This window comes from Sturnira hondurensis, unplaced genomic scaffold, assembly GCF_014824575.4.
Source record: "Sturnira hondurensis isolate 20B ecotype Veracruz unplaced genomic scaffold, ASM1482457v3 Scaffold0006496, whole genome shotgun sequence".
NCBI classification, from domain to species: domain Eukaryota; kingdom Metazoa; phylum Chordata; class Mammalia; order Chiroptera; family Phyllostomidae; genus Sturnira; species Sturnira hondurensis.
The window spans coordinates 19985470-20008571 of NW_028079127.1; the positions used below are offsets into that span (position 1 = coordinate 19985470).

The following is a 23102-nucleotide window of genomic DNA, read 5'->3' on the forward strand; positions in this document are numbered from 1 at the left end:
GATTGCAAAAAATGAAAGATGACCTAAGTAAATGGAAAGACATTTGTGTTCATGAATCAGAAGACTTTTAAGATTGTAAAGGTGGAGCCCTGGCTGGTGCAGCTCAGTGGATTGAGCACAGGCCTGCAAACCAGTTGATCGAGGTTCAATTCCCAGTTAGGGCACATGCCTGGGTTGCAGGCCAGTTCCCAGCAGGGGACTCACAAGAGGCAACCATACATTGATATTTCTCTCCTTCTCTCCTTCCCTTCCTATCTAAAGATAAATAAATAAAATATTTTTAAAAAAAGATTGTAAAGGTCGTGGTACTTATCAATTTGATTTATAAATTCAATATAGTCCTTGTCAAAATTCCAGCAGGTGTCTTTGGAGGAATGAACATGATACTCCTAAAATTCATATGGAAATCCAAGGGACCCAGAATAGCCAAAAACAATCTGGAAACAGAACACAGTTGGAGGACTCAAACCTTCTGATATCAAAACTTACTACAGTGTGGTGCTGGCATGAAGACAGACATACTGATCAATGGAATAAAACTGAGAATTAAGTCTTTATATGTAGGGTCCCTCCTACCCCCCACCCCCCAACAAAGTTGGTAAGACTGTTCAATGGGGAAAGGATAGTCTTCAACAAATAATGTTGGGATGACTAGTTTTCCACATGAAATAATAATGAAATTGGACCCTTAACCTCATACAGAAAATTAAGTCAAAATAGATTTTTAAAAACCTAACTTAAAACTCTTAGGCTCTGGCTGGGTAGCTGGTTAGAGCATTTACCTGATAACACCAAGGATGTGGGTTTTATCCCGTGTGAAGGCACGTACAAGAATCAACAAATAAATGCATAAATAAGTGGAACAACAAACCAATGTTTCTCTTTCTCCCCCTCACTTCCCTTCTCTCTCTAAAACCAATAAATTTTTTTAAAAAAGCGTTGAGCCCTGGGTATTGTGGTTTAGTGCATTTGGTACCAGTCTGCAAACCAAATGGTCACCTCTCTGATTCCTGGTGAGGTTCCCACTTGCGGCGGCATGCAAGAGGCAACCCATCGTTGTTTCTCTCACACATTGGTGTTTCTCTCCCTTTTTCTCCCTCCTTTCTCCTCTCTCTAAAAAAAAAAAAGAAGAAAGAAAAAAGCCCTGGCTAGTGTGGTTCTGTGGATTGAGTGCTGGCCTGCAAACCAAAGGGTTACCAGTTAGATTCCCAGTCAGGGCACATGCCTGGGTTGCGGGCCAGATCCCCAGTAGGGGTCACGTGAGAACAACCACACACTGATGTTTCCCTCTCTCTCTCTCTCTCTCCCTTCCCCTCTAAAAATAAGTAAAATCTTTAAAAAACATTTAAAAAATCTTTTTTAAGAAAAAGACTGAAATTCTACAACTTTTTTTAAAAAGGGCATAAGCTTTTCATGACCTTGGATTTAGCATTGGTTTCTTATGCCATTTTGGCAATGGTACGGCACCAAAATTATCAACAACCTAGGGAAAATAAAGTAAATTAGACTTCATGAAAATTAAAAACTTTTGTGCTTCAAAGGGTATCATTGAGAAATCAAGAAAATGAAAGGAGACAGTCCAGTTCACAAATGGGCAGTGAGGCCCTGGCCCAGTACCTCAGTTGGTTAGAGTGTTTTCCTGATAGGCCCACATTGCAGCCCCAGTCAGGGCACATACAGGAATCTGCCAATGACTGCCTCGGCAATTACAACAAAAATTTAAAAATCAGTTTTTATCTCCCCCCTCTAAAAATCAGTAAATAACAAATTTTAAGAAAACGGTCAGTGGATTCAAGTAGACATTTCTCTAAAGAAGGTAGTGCAGTGGCCAAAAAGCACATGAAAAGATGCCCAACAGCATTAGTCATTAGGAAATTGCAAGTCAAAACCACATGAAATACCACTTCACACCCACTTGAATGGCTATGTTTTTTTTTTTTTTTAATGGAAAATAACAATTGTTGGCAAGGATGTGGAGTAATTAGAACTTTTTTAATAGCTGGTGGGGATGTAAAATGGTGCAGCTTCTGTGGAAAACATTTTGGCAATTATTGCTTTAAAAAATCTAACCCTTCAGTGATCATAATCTTTTTGCTGATAAAGGTTCTTACCTTCAGTTTGTGAAAAACTCAGTGTCTGCAAAGTACAATTAAATGAGGTATGTCTGTATATATACCTTAAGGGACTGAAAGCACAGACTTGAACAGATAATTGTATTCCAGTGTTCATTGCAGCATTATTACAATAGCCAAAAAGTAGAAGCAGCCCCAAGTGTTGATGAATAGACAAACAAAATGTGGTCTATCCATACAACAAAATATGTTGCCATAAAAAGGAATGCAATTTGATAAATGATGCAACATGATGAACCTTAATGACTATGCTGATTAAAATAAGCCAACAGAAAATGACAAATATTGTGTGATTCCATGTATCTGAAGTTTGCCTATTTGAATAGGCAGATTCGCAGACCGAAAGTAGATTTGAGTTAACCAGGAGCTAAGGGAAGAAGTGAATGGAGAGTTACTACTTGATGGTTACAGCATTTCATTGGGGTGGTAAGATAGAGGTTGATGATTGCCTAACATTGTAAATACACTGTATATTTAATACCACTAAATTGTTGTAAAGGAAAAACACCTGTTCTCCTTTACTTTCTTTTTTTTTTTTTTTGCTTGTTGATTTGAGAAAGAAACATCTATCTGCCATCCTTCTCACCCATGCATTCACTGGTTAACTCTTGCATGCACCCCAACTGGGGACCGAATCCACAATCCTGGTGTACCTGGATGACATTCCAACCAACTGAGTCATCTGGCCAGTGTTCTGTTTTACTCTAAATACTCTACTACAACACTGTTTCACTTCTGACACTTCTGGTTACCAATTGAGAGGGCCAGTTTTCCACACCAAGCAATTCTGTTACTGTCTGCCTGGAGTTAGCATCCCACAAGTTAAGCACAAGATTGCTCCACAACCGCCCACTTCAGATGCCCATTGCAAGCCCAAATTGATTACCTGTGCTTCTCACCAACTGGATATAAATCCCAGGTCCACAACTCCCTCCTAGAGTGAAATTAAATTGCTGGGGGGGAAATATTTTACTTATTTGATTACCAATTTATTATACACAGATGGACAAAAGTAGGTTTATAGTTGTGAATATGCAAGCCACAGTTAATTTTTTTTTGTTTGCTTATTTGCCTAAAAGTAATTTTATTCAGAGTTTATTCTGGCATTATTATTTATTGTATTATTTTGCATACAAACAACTATAAACCTACTTTTGTCTACCCCTTTAAAAGTATATAACTTAGGCCCTGGCTGATGTAGCTCAGTGGATTGAGTGCGGGCCTGCCAAAGGGTCTCAGTTCAATTCCCAGGTAGGGCACATGCCTGGGTTGCAGGCCAGTTCCTAGCAGGGGACCCACAAGAGGCAACCATACATTGATATCTCTCTCCCTCTCTCCTTCCCTTCCCCTCCAAAGATAAATAAATAAAATCTTAAAAATACATACTTAACTTAGGGCCCTGGCTGGTGTAGCTCAGTGGATTGTCAACCAGTGAACCGAAACATTGCAAGTTCAGTTTCTGGTCGGGGCATGTGCCTGGATTGCAGGCTGAGTCTCCAGCTGAGGGCGCGAGCAAGAAGCAACCAATCATGTGTCTCGTACATTGATGTTTCTCTCCCTCTCTTTCTCCCTCACTTCCCCTCTCTCTAAAACAAATTTTTAAAAGGTTTTTTAAAAAAAGTACCTAATGGCCAGATGCATAGGGCAAAATCGGTGGGAAAGGGCCCTGAAATTCATGCATGCTCTGGCTGTGCCACTCTCAGCACCTACACGTGTCCACCAACCCGGAAGCTCTGTGAACCACCTCCCTTTTGGTTTTTTGAAGATTTAATTACATGGGCACGATTAAGTCATTGGCCATTGGTGATTAATTCACTGCCAGCCCCTCTTATCTACCCAAGGTAGGGTGGCTGAAAGTTCTAACCCTCTAATCATGTGGTTGGTTCCCCTGGAACCAACCCCCCCAACTTTAGGGATACTTCAAAAGTCACCTTATTATTAGCTCAAGTGTGGTTGGAAACAGTTTGTTATGAATAACAAACTATTTCTTTCACCTTGATGACCCCAGAGCTGTTTCAGAAACTGAACCTCTCTGAGGACAAAAGACCAAAAATTATAACAAAAATTTCTCCCATTGTTCAGATTACTTAGGAAATTACAAATGTTTTAGGAGCTGTATGCCAGGAACAGGAATAGAGACCAAATATATGTTTATTATAAATCACAGTTACATTAAAGTGGCAAATTTTAATCGTATGTTATTATAGCTACTAAAAATTACTGATGGAATATACCCCAAACCATTGAATTGTATACATTTTCCCATCTTTATTGATGGGAAATCTCCTTTGAGATTTAACGTACATAAGTTGTGTACAGAGTATTGATTTGATACACTTATATATTGCAAAATGATTACCACCATAGCATAGCATCACATAATTCCAATTTTTGGCAAGAACATTTGAGATTTACTACTTTAGCTCCTTGCAAGTATATATAATACAGTATTATTAACCATAATCACTATGCTGTACATTAAATTCCCTGAATTGTATACTTTATTAAATGGGTACATTGTGTGGCATGTGAAATTTATTTGCTTGTTTATGAAAGATGGTCTTTTTTTGTAGATTTTATTAATTTATCTTTAGAGGGGAAGGGAGAGAGAGAGGGAGAGAAATATCAATGTATGGTTGCCTCTTGTGGATCCCCCGCCAGGAACTGGCCTGCAACCCAGGCACGTGCCCCAACGGGAATCCTACCGGCGACTCTTTGCTTTGTGGGCCTGTGTTCAATCCACTGAGCTATGCCAGCCAGGGCCTAATTTGTCTTTTTACTGGCAGAAATTTAGACTAATGGAGTTTGAGCATGATTGACTTGCAGTCCTCTAGGGCGATGAGTAAATCCTTTGTTGTCTGTCTCTGTTGCAAGTTACATTTCAGGAATCTCCCTAAAAGCAGATGGGAACTGTACCTTATGCCACAACAGTTTTTCAGCTTGAAAATTAATGTATTTTAATAACATGCTGGCCTTACACTCAGTAGAATCTGGTAACTAAGCTTCTTTCCCCATTGATGAAATGGGGATGAGTGATAATTTTACCTGCCTCTGGAAGATCAGGATCAAATCAGTTCTTGGTCAGATGTATGGGAAATGCATGGTGATACCCAGCATAAGGTGTCATGTGCCTTGGAAAGTGCTTCATCATCATTGCCAGCAGAGGAAGTCACCCTGAAAAGGCATTGCTCTGAGTGCTTATGACCATGATAACCAGGGTTTGCACATCACAAAAAAGGCATTCTTACCCTCTGTCCCTGCTGCTATTCCAGGGGAGGATGTTTATTGTGGAAGGAAGTTGGTGGTTTCCAAAAGGGTGAGCTCTTGTCATTTGTTCCCAACACTGTGCTTCTCAGCGGCAAGGCCAGTCCAGTCCTCCTGAGTTCCAATTAAGAGCCCATCTTTGGTAAGTTTAGAATCTTTGGACAAATAAAACAAAGGTTCCTGTTTTATAGTAGAAAACCTTGAATAACAGGTAACCGTTTTTATTGTAGTTTATGCTTTAACCGCCAGATCATTGAATACCAGCCAAAGACATGTGGCATCATTAAGTTCCCCTTATTACTGTAGCTTAAGCATCAAGCATTCTAGACACAAAAGTTAGAAGGATATATTGCCTTTTGGTAGGTGCAGGTATTAGTAACTTTGAGAGTGAGAGATAACTGGGAGGACTGTGGGCTTTTGTGTTGCTGGTGGAGTAGTAAATGTTTGTTATCAAGGCAAGGCACCAGGGGGAAGGTGGCCTCCACATTCAAGTCTGGGTCACCTTCTTCATTTGTCATCATTGTGGTTGATTTTGAGAGGTTGCACAGCCACTAATGCTATGTGTTTTCCATTCCAGAGAATTGTCCTGGCTCCATAAATTAGAGGGCAGGGCTAGGTCCAATATCCTTTGTATACCATTCACCTAAGAACGGGCATCTCTGTTGTGGTGCTACCTAGCTCTCTGGCAGCATTTTACAGAGATGTTTTCAACTTTGAAGGGTCCAGCTGCAGTACAGAGATGGTAGGAAGTATGTACTTAAAACTGGAGGCTTTTTTTGCCCTGGCTGGTGTGGCTCAGTGGACTGAGTGCCAGCCTGTGAACCAAAGGGTTCACAGGTTCATTTCCCAGTCAGGACACATGCCTGGGTTGTGGGCCAGGTCTCCAATAGGAGGTGAGTGAGAGGCAACCACACATTGATGTTTCTCCCACTTTTCCCCCTCTCTAAAAATAAATAAATAAAATCTTTTAAGTGGAGGCTTTGAAAGGCAGATATAAACATTATATATGGTATGTCAGATCTGAATTAGGGAAGCTGTAATACTAAGACTCCAAAAACATCCCTAGTAAGTCAGGCAAAAGTAGCTTCAGACTGACATGCTTTGGTAGTCTAGTTTTCCAAGGAATGTCATTGAAATTCTTTACCGTGTGTAACACATATTCAGTTCCAAGTAGTATTTCAAATGGAAGTTTTTTTCAGTATTTTTGTGCTTGGCCAATGGTAGTTTGACTGGAATTTCAGTTTTCTGATTCTTTACTGGTTTGGTGGTGGTGGTGGTTTGCAAGTTTCCTATCTGCAAAGTTTTTTTTAAAACCTCCAGGGAGTGGGGTATAGGTATCAGTTATTTTTTTTTAAGATTTTATTTATTTATCTTTAGAGAGGAAGGAAAGGACAGAAGGAGAGAAATACCAACGTATGGTTACCTCTCAGGAGTCCCCCGCTGGGAACTGGCCTGCAACCCAGGCATGTGCCCTGACTGGGAATCGAACCGCGGTCATGTGGTTCGCAGGCCCGAGCTCAATCCACTGAGCTACACCAGCCAGGGCTGCAAAGTTTTGTTTAAAAAAAAAAAAGTCATTGTTACAAGAAAAGGTGAGAGAGGGCCAAGGAGTCAGGGGGATTTGTATTTTGGGGAAACATGCCCCTTTGGGCTTTTGTTTTTCTCTCAGTACATGGATCCCATTCAGCATGTCCTTGTTACATTAATGCAGAAGGGACTGGAGCTCCAAGTGGAATAGGCTGGGTCAGAGGGTTCCCTGGTCTGAAGGAATTTACACCCAGGAATGGGTAAATCAAGCACAAAGAAATGTAATTGGCTACCTCTTTCATATAGAGTAGGATGTCTGGTAAAAATGGCTAAATTGAGGTATATAAAAGGCCAAGAGAGGGTCCAAAACCCCACCTGGAGGCAACATCTGATTTGGGGGTGTGGAAAGGTGTAGGAACAGAAATGGGCTTTGGAACGAGCTTTGGATGGACAGGTGAAGTGTTATTTTCTAGGGATAGAGAAGAAATGTTCAAGAAAGCATTGCTTTGAGCTGAGGTGGAAGATTTACAGGCCAGTGAATGGTACCAGGTACGTGATAAGGAATGGAGAGAAGGTGGGTGGAAAATACCAGTTGCTGTTAGAATTTTAGAAGACTGTAAAAGTAAGACTGTGGTGCCTCCCCCAATTTTGGCATGGAAGGCCTTCTGAAGGCCTTTGAGCAAAGGTGTGATGGACTGAAGCTTAGGAATGAAGAGTTTCCCTGTAGCAGGGAGGATAAAGGGGAGGTAAAGAGACCAGTTGGTTTTTTTTTTTTCCAGGTAGGCAGTAGAACCTAGGACCTAGGATGATGACTGTGGGAATGGGAAAGGGGTGGTGGTGGAGACTTATGAAGGGGTAGGATTCCCTAGAACTTGACAGAAGTCATGTTGTGAGGAATGAAGGAAGTAAGAAAATCAATTAACCTCAGGATTTCTACAATGAGCTGTTATGTTAGGAGTGTAATTCTGATTTCACTACCAAGATAGGAGGAACTGGGAAGAGAAGATTTGACAGGTGAGATGTTTTGGAGATGTTGAACTTGTGGTGCAAGTAGAGCACAAAGCAGAGGTGTGTCAGGAGTTTGAGAATAAGGACTGGATTGCAGAGATTTGGGAGTCCCATGCATGGATGTAGTGATATTTGAAGGATTGAAATCTCTGGAGATAGGATTAGGAGAATGTGGGGTGGGTGGCGGTGGCTTTGGAAAGGAGTAAATTGTATGTGGAGGCTGCAGTTGAGGAGAGAGAAGAATTAGAAATCAGCACGTGTTAGGAAATTCCAAGGAGAGGGAGATGAAGTAACAAAAAAATACCAAGGAGAATAAGGACTGGGTGTTGTGCGTGGAGTCTCATTGGTGACTTTGGAGTGTTTCAGTAGTTTGGGCAGATGGCAGATTGGAAGAATTAAAGCAAGTGAGTGGGTATGAAGCACTACAAATGGCTATTTTTTAAAAACAGGCCAGAGAGAAGAAAGTAACTAGAGGAAAGCATGAATGTGGGAAGATTCATTGTTTTAAAATAGGGGCAAAGGGGCACTGTGGCCCTGGCTGGATAACTCAGTTGGTTAGAGTGTTGTCCTGATATGCCAAGGTTGGGGGCTCAGTCTGGTCAGGTGCATACAAGAATAAACCAGTGAATACATAAATAAGTGGAACAGCAAATTGATGTGGGTGTTTCTCTAAAATCAATACATAAAATAGAGGCACCGTGCATCTTATAGTAGACCACAGCCAATAGAGGGAGAGATGGAGGGGATGTAGGATCCCATAGGTGGCAAATACTGTATGATTTGTAAGGTGCTAGAGGACCTGAGGTTAGACTTGGGCAGAAAGACTCTGGTAGTAGTAACTGCTTTTTACTGAGTGCATCCCATGACCTCTTAAGACAGGGGTCCCCAACCCCCAGTCTTGGCCTTCTAGGAACCAACAGTCAGCTGTGGGCCTGAGCTCTACCTCGTCTGTGTCTTCTTCCCATCCACATCTGTGGGAAAATTGTCTTCCACAAAACCAAGCCCTAGTGCCAAAAAGTTGGGGGAATGCTGCTGAGAGATGCTGAGATCCCCACAGCCCTTAGAGGGCTATGGTGTGGGCTCCTGAGAGTCACTGAGCTACCTGTGTACCTGTTCTGGTGTCTGTCAAATACTAAGTGTAGGATTGCATGGGACACTGCATGCTGCCCCTCAATTGTTTTTCTTGGGCACCATTTCTGTTTACATATAGGTGGAAAATAAATTGCAATATTGGTTGTTTTCTTTGTTAACAGTAATTGCTTAATGTAGTTTGCTGACGTTTGGTCCACAGACAGAATACATTGTTTTTTGAGATTTGGAGAAAGACTGACTGGTCTTAAAATGGCAGAGAACATAATGAAGTAGGTATTTTCTGTGCTCTTTCAGGACCTTTTGACTTGAGTGAGGGTGGCACAGTAACTTATACTAATTTCAACTTGAGAAAACTATGAATTTTTAAAAGAATATGCAGTCATTTACTGTTACCATTGACAAATGTTGTAACTGACCATTACTGGAAAAATAAACTATTCAAAGCTTTGAAGAGTTATTTCTGAATCTGAATGGAGCCTAGATATGGCACATCTGGCAGAGAGTTCAGTGTGATTTTCTTTCTCAAACTGACAAGCCGTGTACTTGGAAAGATACTGGAGAAAAATTTTTTCTGGGTCATTTCAGGAAAAAAATTGCAAGTTGTATTTTCTGATGTTTGTACTTCTCACTTCCTGTTAACAACTCTGGTTGTGTTGCCAGATTCCCAGCATCCCAGAAATCACCCTGTACTTGCAGGCTTTCGTTTTCCTTTTGTCCTATAATTACTTATAATTTCTGTTTTGCCAACAATGGAGGCTAAATCGTTTCACACATTTCCTGGACCAAATGTTCCCCAAGGAAAATTCTCTAGAGCCTTTTTGGTTGTTCTTTGGCATTTTCATTTTGTATGTGTTTAACCACATTAGATTGAGAGATTATTTCTTGAAAATTGAGTGCCACCTAGGAAGGCTACTATTCAAAGTTGGCAGCCTTTTCTTGAACCAGGGAATTCCTCATGAATTATTTTGTTTGCATCCCATAAGGTCCTGATTGACTTTGGTCACAAACCCCAATACAAGTTAGCCTTGAAGAGATACATAAAGTTCGGTTGTTGTTAATTCATTCTGGAACTTGTGACGAGTCCTGAGCAAGCACCAAGTGCTGAAACATTTTTTTCTCATCAAAATGTGATGAGTACCGGGTTTGATGAGATCTGAAGCCAATGAATACAAAGGTAATGCTGTATATAAAATCTTGACAAAAATGTGAGAGCATAAGAAAAACAGAAAATGGCTTATAAATCCTTGAAGGTGCTGGCAGTCAGATTGGACATAGAGGAAGGACTTTTTTAAGAGGTAAATTCATTCATGTCTGTGCCTTGGATTATTTCATAGGGGACTAAAAGTGAGGTATTCTGTCTCCTTTCTCATTAAAGTTCTTTTGTTTTATTTTTGGACATAATACCTACTACATGACCATTAAGGTACTAAACTTCACAAGGTTGTAAAGAAATTGAAGATAGGTGCTCGGCTCTATGGTGAGCTGGTTGGAAGACGACAAAGTGAAGAAACTTGAGGCAGGTCCAGTACCCATTAAGAATCCCAAGCAAAAATGGAGGGAGGGAGGGATATAGGAGCTGAATGGGTGTGGCGAGTGCTGGGCTGTACTTTAAACGGCTGGTCTCAATACAATAATACTGTTTTGATTGCATGTCCTATTATTTAAGGAAGTATAATAACACATTTCCCATTGTGTATATGCTTATTATTGTGCTTTTGTCGTTATTATTAATGAAAATATTAATATCAATTAATACTGATATTGATATTAATATTATCAATTCACTGCTTTTTTGCTTTTTAAATCACTAGATTATATTGTGGGTTTGGTTAAAGCTTTGTAATGTCTGTGTATACAGTTCAGCACATGCACTGAAGTAGGTCACAGTGCTGAGAACTCACAAATGAGTGATGGCGGCACTATCACCTCTTTCCATTGTGGAACCTTGTGCTTAAGAGTTTATATATATATATATATATATATATATATTAAATTTTCAAGTTAATTTCTTAGACTTAAAAAAAAGGAGTTTCTAATGTTTCCTTCAGTATGCCAGTGAATTGTTATAGCCTCTGCAGTTTGGGAAACATTCCCTTTGGACAGTGTGGTTTTTGTCATTGAGTATATGTGTTACTGAGGATTAGTTTGACTATAGGTAACAAAATACCACCTTAATCCATACAGTTTTTTTTTATTGTTGTTGTTCAAGTGCAGTTTTCTGCCTTCCCCCCACACACACCCTGTTATTATCCCTGTGTCCTTTATAATTGTTCCTGCAAACCCTTCACCCTTTTCCCCTGAAATTATCTCCCCTCTCTGGTCACTGTCAGCCTGTTCTCAATTTCAGTATCTTTGGTTATATTTTCCTTGTTTGTTTGTGTTGTTGATTATCAGTTACTTATTTTTCATTCCCATGAAAGAAGTGTGGAAGGTAGACAGTCTGGGGCTAAAATTGTAGCTTCCAAAATCATCTGGGATTCAGGCTCTTCTACCTTTTATTGCTCCAACTCCATTGTGTGGCACTCATTTTCACATTCCAGTATGGCTGTTGAGAAAGCACCCCTGACTCCAAGTTTAAGCAGCAGGAAGGAGGAGGGGAATGAAGAAGGGCATGTAACTTCACACTAAGGAAGACTTCTTGGAAGTCCCAAAATATACTGCTGATTGTATCACATGGGCTAGAACTTTGTACATGGCCATACATGGGTGTAAGGGAAGCTAAGAGCTATAGTCTTTTAGCTGGGCAACAGGTGCACAGCTAAAAATTAGAGTGCTGTTCTAAGAGGGAATGGTGGGAATTGGGATGGTTGACCATGTCATCTCCACCATATAGAGAGAACCTGCGTATCATGGGGTGGGGAGGGTTTAAAGTCTACATTATATTCCTCTGGCTGGTGTGGCTCAGTGGATTGAGCATGGGCCTGTGAACTAAAGGATGCTGGTTCGATTCCCAGTCAGGGCACATGCCTGGGTTGCAGGCCAGTTCCCAGTAGTAGGGGACTCGTGAGAGGCAACCATACATTGATATTTCTCTCCTTCTCCCCTTTCCTTCCGTTCCGAAGATAAATAAATAAATAAATAATCTTTTTTTTTTTTTTTTAAGGTTTTTACCGTTAAGTATAATGTTGGCTATATAGTTTTTGGTACAACCTTTTGTTGCCAAATGGAAAGATGTACTAGCATTTTTGTACTTGGGTATGCTAATAGAGGCTTATGCCCCCTGGTCACTAAAGTGTGCCATAGCCTGAAGCTATTATGGCTTGTACAATCTAGATAATACTTTGTCTCCTGTTTCAGTAATGGCTGCCATCCGGAAGAAATTGGTGATTGTTGGTGATGGAGCCTGTGGGAAGACTTGCTTGCTCATCGTTTTTAGCAAGGACCAATTTCCAGAGGTGTATGTACCTACAGTGTTTGAGAACTATGTGGCAGATATTGAAGTGGATGGAAAGCAGGTGAGTACACTTTCCATAACAGCTGGTACTAATTTTGCATGTTAGGCTCTTCATAGAGCCTGTAAAACTAGGCTTTTTTTGTCTCTTCGGTACACAGTACAACAATAACAGAAAAGTTAGAGTGAGAAATCCATTCTTGTCCTACTATCTTAGCCCAACTTTGCTCATTTTTAACTGCTAGCATGTACACTTAGTCCATATATGTATTTTATGTAGGGAAGCCTTAGTATATAAATTTTTTAATTTTTGAAATGAATTTTATGTGGATGGACTTTTTTTCATTCTGTCATAGTATTTCATTTGCTGAAATATGAGATTACTAGGTCAAGAGGTCCTTAGTTTTACGCCCAAAGAGTTTCACTGATCTGTACCATCTACACTGTCATTTAGATGACATCCTCACATTTAATTTTTAAAATTTTTTTTTAATTTTATTTATTTATTTATCTTTAGAGGGGAAGGAGAGAGGGAGAGAGACATCAATGTATGGTTGCCTTTTGTGCGTCCCCTGCTGGAAGTTGGCCTGCAGGGAACTGGCCTGCAACCCAAGCATGTGCCCTGACTGGGAATCGAACCGTGATCCTCTGGTTCGCAGGCCTGTGCTCAATCCACTGAGCTACGCCAGCCAGGGCTTAATTTTTAAAATATTTTTGACTTGAACATAAACAGGCTGCCACAGTTGATTCAGTTACATCTTACTGGTAGGGAAGACAGTATTTCCCTGTGTTTGTCGTGAAAGCCCACTGGCCAGACTGGGGCAAAGCGCTTCTGGAATTTGTGTGTGTATTTGTAATCTTCTGTTCCCTTTTGTTGTCAAAATAATGTCTTACCAATATTCTGTACATCTTTTGAAGAGGAGTAAAATTCCCAGTGCAAATAGGGCAGAGGGGAAGAGAAAACTAGAGCCTGGGGGCTCTTCTCCCACACACCCAGTCCTCTTGGGCGTTCAGTTATGTCCGTGCTGCTAGCACCTGACCAGTTGGCTTCCATAATTCCATCTCCTTTGTCCCCTCTCATTTTCCTGCTTTACCTACTACCCCTTCCTGTCCAGTGTTACTTAGTTCCCGTTTGTGGTACCATATATGGAAAGCTCATTAGACTAGCTGCTCAGAATTCTAGGGAACCTCATAGTTCTAGGATGTCCTGATAGTCCTGTGACCATGAGTAAGCCATCCAACCCTTACACTGCCTTCATTTGAAAAGTGGTTGAAGCCATTTTACAGATGACATCAGTGTTCTAAAGTAACTGGAGGCATTTGGGAGCACCAAAGCACTTTTCAAAATTGCGCTGAACTCAAAACCTCCTTTTACCATTTGTTATCCATTTTTATCTAGTTGCAGCGTGGATCACAGTGATTGCTCTCGTGCCATTAGGAACCATGAGACACCTTTCTAGTCCAGAATAGGAGGGGGAAATCCCAGTAAATATCAGACTGACAGAACTCTGGGTCTTATCCTACAGGTGGTCGGTCTGTCAGTGCAGAGTGTTGCCAATTCAGCCTTGGTTCTCTGCATGGTTGCTTGGATACAGGTGTTTCTGTGGGCCTGGAAGACTGGTTTTCTGTAGAGACACATGGCACAGTTCTGACAGATGCGGTGGAAATGTGCTGAGGTCTTTGCACCTGCTGTCATATATAACAGCCTTCTTGTCTAACTTAGATTGCAGCACATACACAGACAGGCCCCGTGGCTTCAGGGAAGCAGAGTCAGGTTGGTGTTTCAAATGCCTGGTGGGTGTATAGTGCTGGTTTTATCCTGTCACTCCCTCCAGCGAGAGCAGCTGTCGGTTGTTCTGTGTCTGTGACCATCAGTTCAGAAAGTCTTTTCCACCTGTGATAGTACGTATGTTTTGGGATCAGTAATGGCTCTTCTGTCTTCTTTGAAGCATCTGTGCCTGGAGGTTTTAGAACAGCCAGGATCTTACCCATAAGAAATTTAGGGACCTTGACTTAAAATCTTGAGAAATGCTATGAGTATTTTTCTTGCACTGCCAACTTTGGACATGCCTGACCCTGGCAAGATAGGGGAACCACCACCACCCTACCCAGCCCCAGGGAGAGGAAACCTTGAGTTAAAGGTGCTGGATCTGGAAGAGGATATCACAACGTAGCTGCCTACCTCAGAGCAGCTCAGTGGCCCCCACGGTGGGAGAGGGCACAGAAGGGGAATGTTCATGTAAGAGTATGTGGTAACAGAGCCTTGGGGACCATCCAGGATTTGAGGTGATCCCAGTCCCAGGAGTAGGCCTGCCAAAAAATGGAAAGGCCCATTCTGACATGAGAGGGGCCTTTGGAAGCACCCTGGAACCATTTATCAGGAAATAGTCAGGGTTGGAAGTGTCTGGCTGAATACCTGGGAGGGTTGGAGGGGTCAGGGGAGTGGGGTGTGGATGAGCTGTACCATTTTTTTAATTTAATTTTATTTATTTATCTTTAGAGGGGAAGGGAAGGAGAGAAGGAGAGAAGTATCAATGTATGGTTGCCTCTCGTGAGTCCCCTGCTGGGAACTGGCCTGCAACCCAGGCATGTGCCCTGACTGGGAATTGAACCGCGATCATGTGGTTCGCAGGCCCGCATTCAATCCACTGAGCTACACCAGCCAGGGCAGATGAGCTGTACCATTCTGAGGTCAGACCCATTGTGAGAATTGGGGATCAGTATGTCCTGGATCCTCAACAAGCTGGTGGTGTGTTCATGATACAAAGTGCAGTGGGCTTTGTATAGGTTAAGGATGGAAGAGACAATTAACCATCGACTTAAAAGAGAGAATGGTTTTTAGAAATTGAAATAAGGGCTGTGAGGTGCTAGGAGAAGAAGGGTATTCCAAGCATTAGAGGATGAGCTCCTTGAGCCCCATAGGGCCTCTGAACAGAGAGTGTTAAAAACCCACGCTGGTCGAAAGAAGTCGCAGGACTGGCTGCAGTGCTTCGCAGTGTGGAAGGGGACCCATGTCCAGAGCCCAGGCATCAGTTTGCCCTCCTGCCTGCGTGATGCTTTCATGCAGACATCTTTTGAGCAGTAAAGGCAGAGCCAGAGGCCTTTCCTGTCTGCTCAGATTTAACACCCAGCATGGAGTCTTTTCTCAACCCATCAACTCAAATACATTCTTGCTTCCATTTTTCCACACTGGAGAATGGCGAGACAAAGTAAGAAAGTGGTTGCATGAGTATATGTTAAGAAAAGTTAGTCTGCTTTTTCCCCTATCTTGCCTTGTACATCTGGTAGAATATTATTTACAATTTGATTCCCCTCTTGTCCATCCACGGAATGTTTTTTATAATTAAATATTTCTTATACGCTATAAAGTTATTTATCTCTTGACATTTTGAATTATGCACCTTCTATTTTCATCTGATTGTTTATAAAATTACAATTTTAAGAAATTTCAACCTAAAACAATTTAAACACTGCTTCTTAGTCTTTTGGCTAAGATCAAGTGTTAAAAAATGTAAAAAGAAAAATGTAAAAAAAAAACTGGTATGAACCATACCAGTCACGGCAAGTGTAAAACAACTTAAGTGCACTCCTCACCTTCAGACTTCATTCTAATATAAGTGGAACATTCCTGTGTTTTACTGTTTTGGACAGTCTGCCATTTCACTTCTATGGCAAACATCCCCTATTGAATCTGAGTAGTGGGATTAACCTTGCACTCTTTTTGTTTAATTGATATGTGAGAGAAACATTGATTTGTTGTTCCACTTCTTTTTGCATTCATTGGTTGATTCGTGTATGTGTCTGACCAGAGATTGAACCCATCACCTTGGCATAGTGGGACCACTCTAACCAACTGAGATATCTGGCCAGGATAACCTTGCACTCTTGTATTTATTTTTCCTATCACAGGTAGAGTTGGCTTTGTGGGACACAGCTGGGCAGGAAGATTATGATCGCTTGAGGCCCCTCTCCTACCCGGACACGGATGTTATACTGATGTGTTTCTCCATCGACAGCCCTGACAGTTTAGGTGCGTAGTCCTGCAGTCTGATGTTTGTCACTGTCTGTGTGCTGGCTGACACCTGGTTTCTCAGTTTCTGTCTGGGCATTAAGCAGATGAGAGTATCGGAGAAGAAATCATCAGTGGCCAGAGTTCTGGAGCCTTAGAATTGTAGAGCCTGGTCTCTGGGTCCTGTCAGCCTAGGTCTCTGGCAGCTGCCATGTGTCCACTTAAGTTGGTGGGTTCCAAATGCAAAGCTCTCTTCTGAACTAGGATTTGGGGAAGGCTTTTTTCGGTGCCCATACCATTTTTAATGCTTTACATGACCCTGGTGACTTGCTGTTTCCTGGTGGGATTTTTAAAGCCTTATTTTACCCCCTTTCAAAAGTATCTTAGCTAATAAAAAGATACTTGAACCTGACCATTTCATTAGCTCATCACTGACACGTGTTTCAGTTCAGAAAAAGACGGAATAATGCTGACCTTACACTATGCAAAATAAGGCACCAAGGCCTTTGAAGTCAGAGAGTGAGCAGTTTACTTGTAAAAATACAGTCTCAAACTGCAATTAACACCATTTAAAATGGTCATCTTGCTAAGTACTTTGTATGCATTGACTCAGAAGAACCCAGTGTAAGGTAAGTATTACTGCTATCCCCATTTTATAAAATCATCCCTGACAGGAGGTGCCCAAAGTGAGGGTGTGGGAGGTTAGACATAGTCCTCTTGTCCACCATGATGGACATACAGACCTACTAAATCAGTATGGTATTGGCAGAGAGTTGCAGCTGGTTATCACTGTTTTTTAAGATATATTTATTTTTAGCTCTGGCTGGTGTGGCTCAGTGGATTGAGTGCAGGCCTGCAAACTGAAAGGTTGGTTTGATTCCCAGTCAGGGCGCATGCCTGTGGGCCAGGTCCCCAGATGGGAACATGCGAGAAGCAACTAGTCCATGTCTCTCCCTCTTTCTCCCTCCCCTCCCATCTCTCTAAAAATAAGTAAATAAAAATTTAAAAAATTTTTTTGAAGAAATGCAAAAGCAAAAGTTTGTTATGGATATTTCTTTTAAAAGGATTGATTTATTTTTATAGGGGAAGGGAGGGAACAAGAGAGAGAGAGAAACATCAGTCGGTTGCCTCTTGTACACACCCCAACTAGGGACTGAACCTGGAACCCAGGCATGTGCCCTGACCAGGAATCAAACCAGTGGCCTTTCAGTTTGCAGCATGACGCCCAACCCACTGAGCTACACCAGTCATCACTCATTTTCAAAACTCTTGAGACATTTGAAATACCAGTAACCCACAGGGTTGGGGTCATGCTGGTGGTCCTTGAACAAGGTGTAGAGAGAACATGTGGACTCTGGGCCCATTGCAGCCCCAGAGTGGGGTATGACGGTGATGGCCCATGAGGAGCCTCCCTTTGTTGGGCAGGTGGCACCACAGTGGAGTAACTCTGTGTTCTGGATCCTTTGCTGGTCCGGAGTCTACCTGGGCCCCACACTTACAGGAGCTGCATCTCTGCACTCGGTGGGACTGAAAAAACAGTGGTGATTCTTTGCGTAAGGGGAGAGTGTTAGATTTTTGCCTTTTCCTATAATTTTAAAACCAGTGAGATTTCATTAAATGTCCAGCATGCTTCTGAAGTAGTTTCTTTGCGATTTAATTAGGGCTCTTGGAGATTCTTCAAGGTAGAATTTTGTTTTAATGTATGGTTGCCTCTCGTGCATCCCTTGCTGGGAACTGGCCTGCAACCCAGGCATGTGCCCTGACTGGGAATTGAACCACGATCCTTTTGTTCGCAGGCCCATACTCAATCCACTGAGCTACACCAGCCAGGGCTATTTATTTATTTTTAGAGAGAGGAAGGGAGAGGGAACAAGAGAAATATCAAAGTGTGGTTGCCTTTCACATGGTCCCCACTGGGGATCTGGCCTGCAACCCAGGCATATGCCCTGACTGGGAGTCGAACCAGCAACCCTTTGGTTGCAGTCTGCACTCAATCCACTGAGCTACACCAGCCAGGCCAAGATAGAATTCCATATATCCCCAAATCTTGTGCATTTTACTATTTTCAGAAAACATCCCAGAAAAATGGACTCCGGAAGTCAAGCATTTCTGTCCCAACGTGCCCATCATCTTGGTTGGGAACAAGAAGGATCTTCGGAATGATGAGCACACAAGGCGGGAGCTAGCCAAGATGAAGCAGGCATGGTCTGGGGCGGGGTTCTGTCTTGTAGCATCCTTGAACTTGAGGACCCAAGCTTGGAAGTTTCAGGGGGCCCAACAGGAAGCCTTTCTGGCCATGTGGCCCTCACTGACTGGGGTCAAGTCATATGCAGTGCAACCTCTCCTGTCACCAAGGAGTGCCTGCCTGGGGAGGGACCATCGCAGCAGTACTTAATTCTCCAATGAAGTAACTTGATCAGGCTTTGGATTTCCCTCTTCAGTTATATTGCCTTGATATATGTGAGGCCAAAAAAAAATTGGTGGCACCTGCGGGATTAGGAATTTCTGAGGGCCGGGAGTCCAGGCAAAGAGCCCTGGTGCCTTTATAAAAGTGATGATGGAGTTGGCATGTTGGCTTCAGTGAAGCCAGGTGGCCCAATGGCAGGGCTTCCGCAGGAGGAGAGCTTTGAGACCTTCAGCCCAGGTTCTCCCACTGAGGTTTCTCTCAATGTCGAGGTCAGGATCTGTTTCCTTCCATGAGCATTCAGTCCTCTTCAGCTAACAACTATAGGAAGACTGAAGGGCTTACCCAGGATCAACAGCTTAAGTAATTTTGCCTTTCATTCCTTCCTTAACCCTCCAGGGCTTCTCTGGCCTCTCTTCCCAGAGAAGATCTCATTAGAGAGGGGCATTATATTGGGATGGGGTCACTGCATGTGAGCTTCATAGACAGGATCCAAATCTGGGGAGTATGGTAGCTTTTTTAAAAAGTCTCTTAGCTGAATTTTGATGCTCTACAACCACTCACTATACGTATGTAACGCTGTTAACTAAAAGCGCTCTTCTTTCTTTGCTAGGAGCCAGTAAAACCGGAAGAAGGCAGAGATATGGCAAACAGGATTGGCGCTTTTGGGTACATGGAGTGTTCGGCAAAGACCAAAGATGGAGTGAGGGAGGTTTTTGAAATGGCCACGAGAGCTGCTCTGCAAGCCAGACGTGGGAAGAAAAAATCTGGGTGCCTTGTCTTGTGAAACCCTGCTGCGAGCACAACCCTCATGCGGTTAATCTTGAAGTGCTGTTTATTAATCTTAGTGTATGATTACTGGCCTTTTTCATTTATCTATAATTTACCTAAGATTACAAATCAAAAGTCATCTTGCTACCAGTATTTAGAAGCCAACCATGATTATTAATAACGTCCTACCCATCTGACCCGTCGGGGTCCTCTGACACCGCTCTGATAGCCTCCTCTGCACTCCCACCTGATACACCAGGCGCTAATTCAAGGAATTTCTTAACTTCTTGCTTCTTTCTAGAAAGAGAAAACGGTAACTTTTGTGAATTAGGCTGTAACTACTTCATAACTAACATGGCTTGCCTGTCATCTGTCAGCTGCAAGGTACTCTGGTGAGTCACCACTTCAGAACTTTCCTCCTGAACAGATTTCATTGGCATAGCTCTGGAGTGGGCATCCACTTTTAAAATGTGCTCAGCCAGAGATGCCCAAGTCTGTGCAGCTGTGGCAAAGTTACAGTTCTGTGGTTTCATGTTAGTTACCTTATAGTTACTGTGTAATTAGTGCCACTTAATGTATGTTACCAAAAAATAAATATATCTACCCCTGACTAGATGTAGTATTTTTTGTATAATTGGATTTCCTAATACTGATATTTGTCATCCCCACAGAAAGTGTATTGGTTTTTTTAAAAAGAAAGTGTATTTGAAAATAAAGTCAGATGGAAAATTCATTTTTAAAATTCCCGCTTTGTCAGTTTCTCTGATAAAAGATGGCCATATCCCCTGTTTTCAGCCCCACGTGCCCCAGCACTACCCCTGCCCAGAGCTGGGCTAAGTGAATAGGAATTTGGTTTCGTGCCTGAGGCACTGAGACGCTCACGAGGGTGGCATAAGCTGTCTCACTGGACTGCAGGGTCTGGCTCTGGTTCCTAGCGCTCTTTCTCCTCACTGTACCCAGGTTCCTCCCGGAGGAGCTGCCAGTTCTCTTGGGTGGCTCTCGGTTTCTCTCTTCTCTCCAGCTGACTACACTTTTTTTCTGTACCAGTTAATTTTTCCAACTACTAATAGAATAAAGGCAGTTTTCTAAACTTCCGGTATTCTGGTGTTTAATGTGTTTCTCTTCAGGATGGGAGGATGGACTCTGCCTTCAGGGGACTAAGTACCAGCTTGCCTACCACCCCCTTCTCCAACGGGGCACTAACCAGGCTCCTTCCAACAGTATCTGGGAACAGATACTCGTGTCACATTCAAGTTCAGAGTGGGATGAAGTAGGGCATGCTGCCTACTGAGGAGACATGGGGATACTCGTACTCCAAGCAGTCACATTTCTACCCAGACCAGGAGTGTGACATTATTTTCTCATTCCCTGTCCATTTTCAGTGTCTTCTAGGTCTGAGGTGCAGGTGAGGTTCCTCAGGCATGGCGGGTGGCCTACAGTCGGCAGAGTCCACCTGGTGCTCGCTCTATGCCGACAGGCTCCACTCCAGTGGTGGGGCAGTAGGGTGGGGCGGGCCAGGGAGGGGGGTGGTGAAAGGAGGAGGGAGACCAGAGGCCTGGGTACAAACATGCTCCAGAGAGCCCCAGGGTGCCTGGAAATGAGTTAGAAAGGGCTGGCTTTGGGCACAGCCCTGGCTGTTCCTGACATTGCCCTCCCTTCTATTTAACCTTAAAACCGGGAACGGACTCTCATCGCAGAGAACTTGCCTGGGCAGGTGCTGCCAACTGCACCATCACCACAAGTCATGACTTGCATTCAGCCACAATAGGGCACGTGTTGCAAGAATAGTAACATGGGATAGGCTGGGAGGGGTGGGTGGCCAGGAGCAGCGCACGGGCCTGTCTCCAACCCCTAACGTGAATTTTTGAGGCCTTGGCCCGGTAGACGGTCGCGGGCGGCTGCAGCAGTGTTGGCTCTACGCTGCGCTTCCTGGGCCGGGTCTGGGCGGTGGCCGCATCCGGCCAAGTCTCGCCCTCCCGCCTTGCTGGTCACCCGCCCAGACAGGCCGGATGAGGCGGGACCCAGGGGGGTGGAGCGGCCGGAAAAGTGCGTGTGCCAAGTGATGTCACTGCCTGCCTATTAAAAGGAGGCGCACCCCAGCGACCTCGGTGATCCTATCCCGGGCACTCCCTTGTGTTGTGCACTCACACCATGTGCGCTGCTCAGGTGGCGGCGGCGGCCGCGGCCGCGCGCTCTGTGTACACCTTCTCCGCACGCCCGCTGGCGGGCGGGGAGCCGGTGAGCCTGGGCACCCTGCGGGGCAAGGTGCTGCTTATTGAGAATGTGGCCTCGCTCTGAGGTACAACCGTCCGGGACTACACCCAGATGAACGACCTGCAGCAGCGCTTTGGACCCCGGGGCCTGGTCGTGCTCGGCTTCCCATGCAACCAGTTCGGGCATCAGGTGCGCTGGGCGGAGCGGGACGGGCGTGGTGGGGTGGTAGTGTCAGGAGAGTGGCCGCGCGGCCGCTGCCCCACAGCCGCAGGTCCTGGGTGTGGAGAGGCCGCCGCAGGCCCTCTTTCCTGCGGTGCTCGTCCAGGCTGGGTTCAGTCCTCCCCACCCACACGCGCCCGGGGTTGTGCAAGAAGGGCAAAGAGCCTGGTGAGTCATCCAAAACCCCCTCGTTTGCGGTCAGAAGGTTTTTCCTCAAGGGCTTGGCTCCCAGCTGCTCTTTCCTCCCGCAGGAGAACGCCAAGAACGAAGAGATCCTGAATTCCCTCAAGTATGTCAGACCTGGCGGCGGGTTCGAGCCCAACTTCACGCTCTTCGAGAAGTGCGAGGTGAACGGCGAGAAGGCACACCCGCTCTTCGTCTTCCTGCGGGAGGCGCTGCCGGCACCCAGTGACGACGCCACCGCGCTCATGACCGACCCCAAGTTCATCACCTGGTCCCCGGTGTGCCGCAACGATATCGCCTGGAACTTCGAGAAGTTCCTGGTGGGCCCGGACGGCGTGCCTGTGCGCAGGTACAGCCGCCGCTTCCCGACCATCGACATCCAGCCTGACATCGAAGCCCTACTGACCAAGGCGTCCAGCAGCGCCTAGGGCGCCCCTGCTAGCCCTGCTGCATGACAGTCAGCGCTGCCCCCTGGAGGTTTTATCCATGAAGGTGTTTCCTCTAAACCAGCATGGAGGAATGCCTGATGTCCAGGAAAATCCCCCAGATGGGCCCTGGTCTGTCCTCCCTAGCCTCCCCCTCCTATACCCAAGGCTTTTCACAATAAACTTTCCAGTGTCACCAGAATTGTGTGTGTCCTGTGTCATTGTGATAGGGCTGGGAGCTTGACACCCCCGCCCCCCCACACACACACACACTCCTGGCCCAGACTGAACTTTGCATTTTCTCTGTGGTGTGTGGGGCCGACTCTTTCTTACGAGGGCAGCCGGCTCCTGTCCCAGCGTTTCCCCCTCTCCCAGGACATGCGGCAGGGCCCTCCCAAGGCCCTGTTAGAAGGGAAAGTGCTTACTTCAGAAAGAGGGAGACAAGTCTGGGCTGACTTCCTGA

At 44.1% G+C, this 23102-nt stretch overlaps 2 protein-coding genes across 2 annotated transcripts in view; both read left to right on the forward strand.

Moving 5' to 3' along the window:
- The window catches only part of RHOA (ras homolog family member A), a 47535-nt gene extending 26843 nt beyond the window's left edge, over positions 1 to 20692 (forward strand). The window contains exons 3-6 of the mRNA XM_037049722.1: positions 12321 to 12478; positions 16324 to 16444; positions 18493 to 18623; positions 19441 to 20692. Of these exons, the coding sequence (XP_036905617.1) occupies positions 12323 to 12478; positions 16324 to 16444; positions 18493 to 18623; positions 19441 to 19614 (582 nt within the window). The 5' untranslated portion in view covers positions 12321 to 12322 and the 3' untranslated portion in view covers positions 19615 to 20692. The remainder of the gene's footprint in view (positions 1 to 12320; positions 12479 to 16323; positions 16445 to 18492; positions 18624 to 19440) is intronic.
- Positions 20693 to 21693: 1001 nt separating this feature from the next.
- On the forward strand, positions 21694 to 22841 carry GPX1 (glutathione peroxidase 1). Its single transcript, XM_037049721.1, has 2 exons — positions 21694 to 22001; positions 22283 to 22841. Exons 1-2 carry the CDS (start codon positions 21750 to 21752, stop codon positions 22640 to 22642), a joined length of 612 nt encoding a protein of 203 aa, XP_036905616.1. The 5' UTR covers positions 21694 to 21749; the 3' UTR covers positions 22643 to 22841.
- Positions 22842 to 23102: the final 261 nt, after the last annotated feature.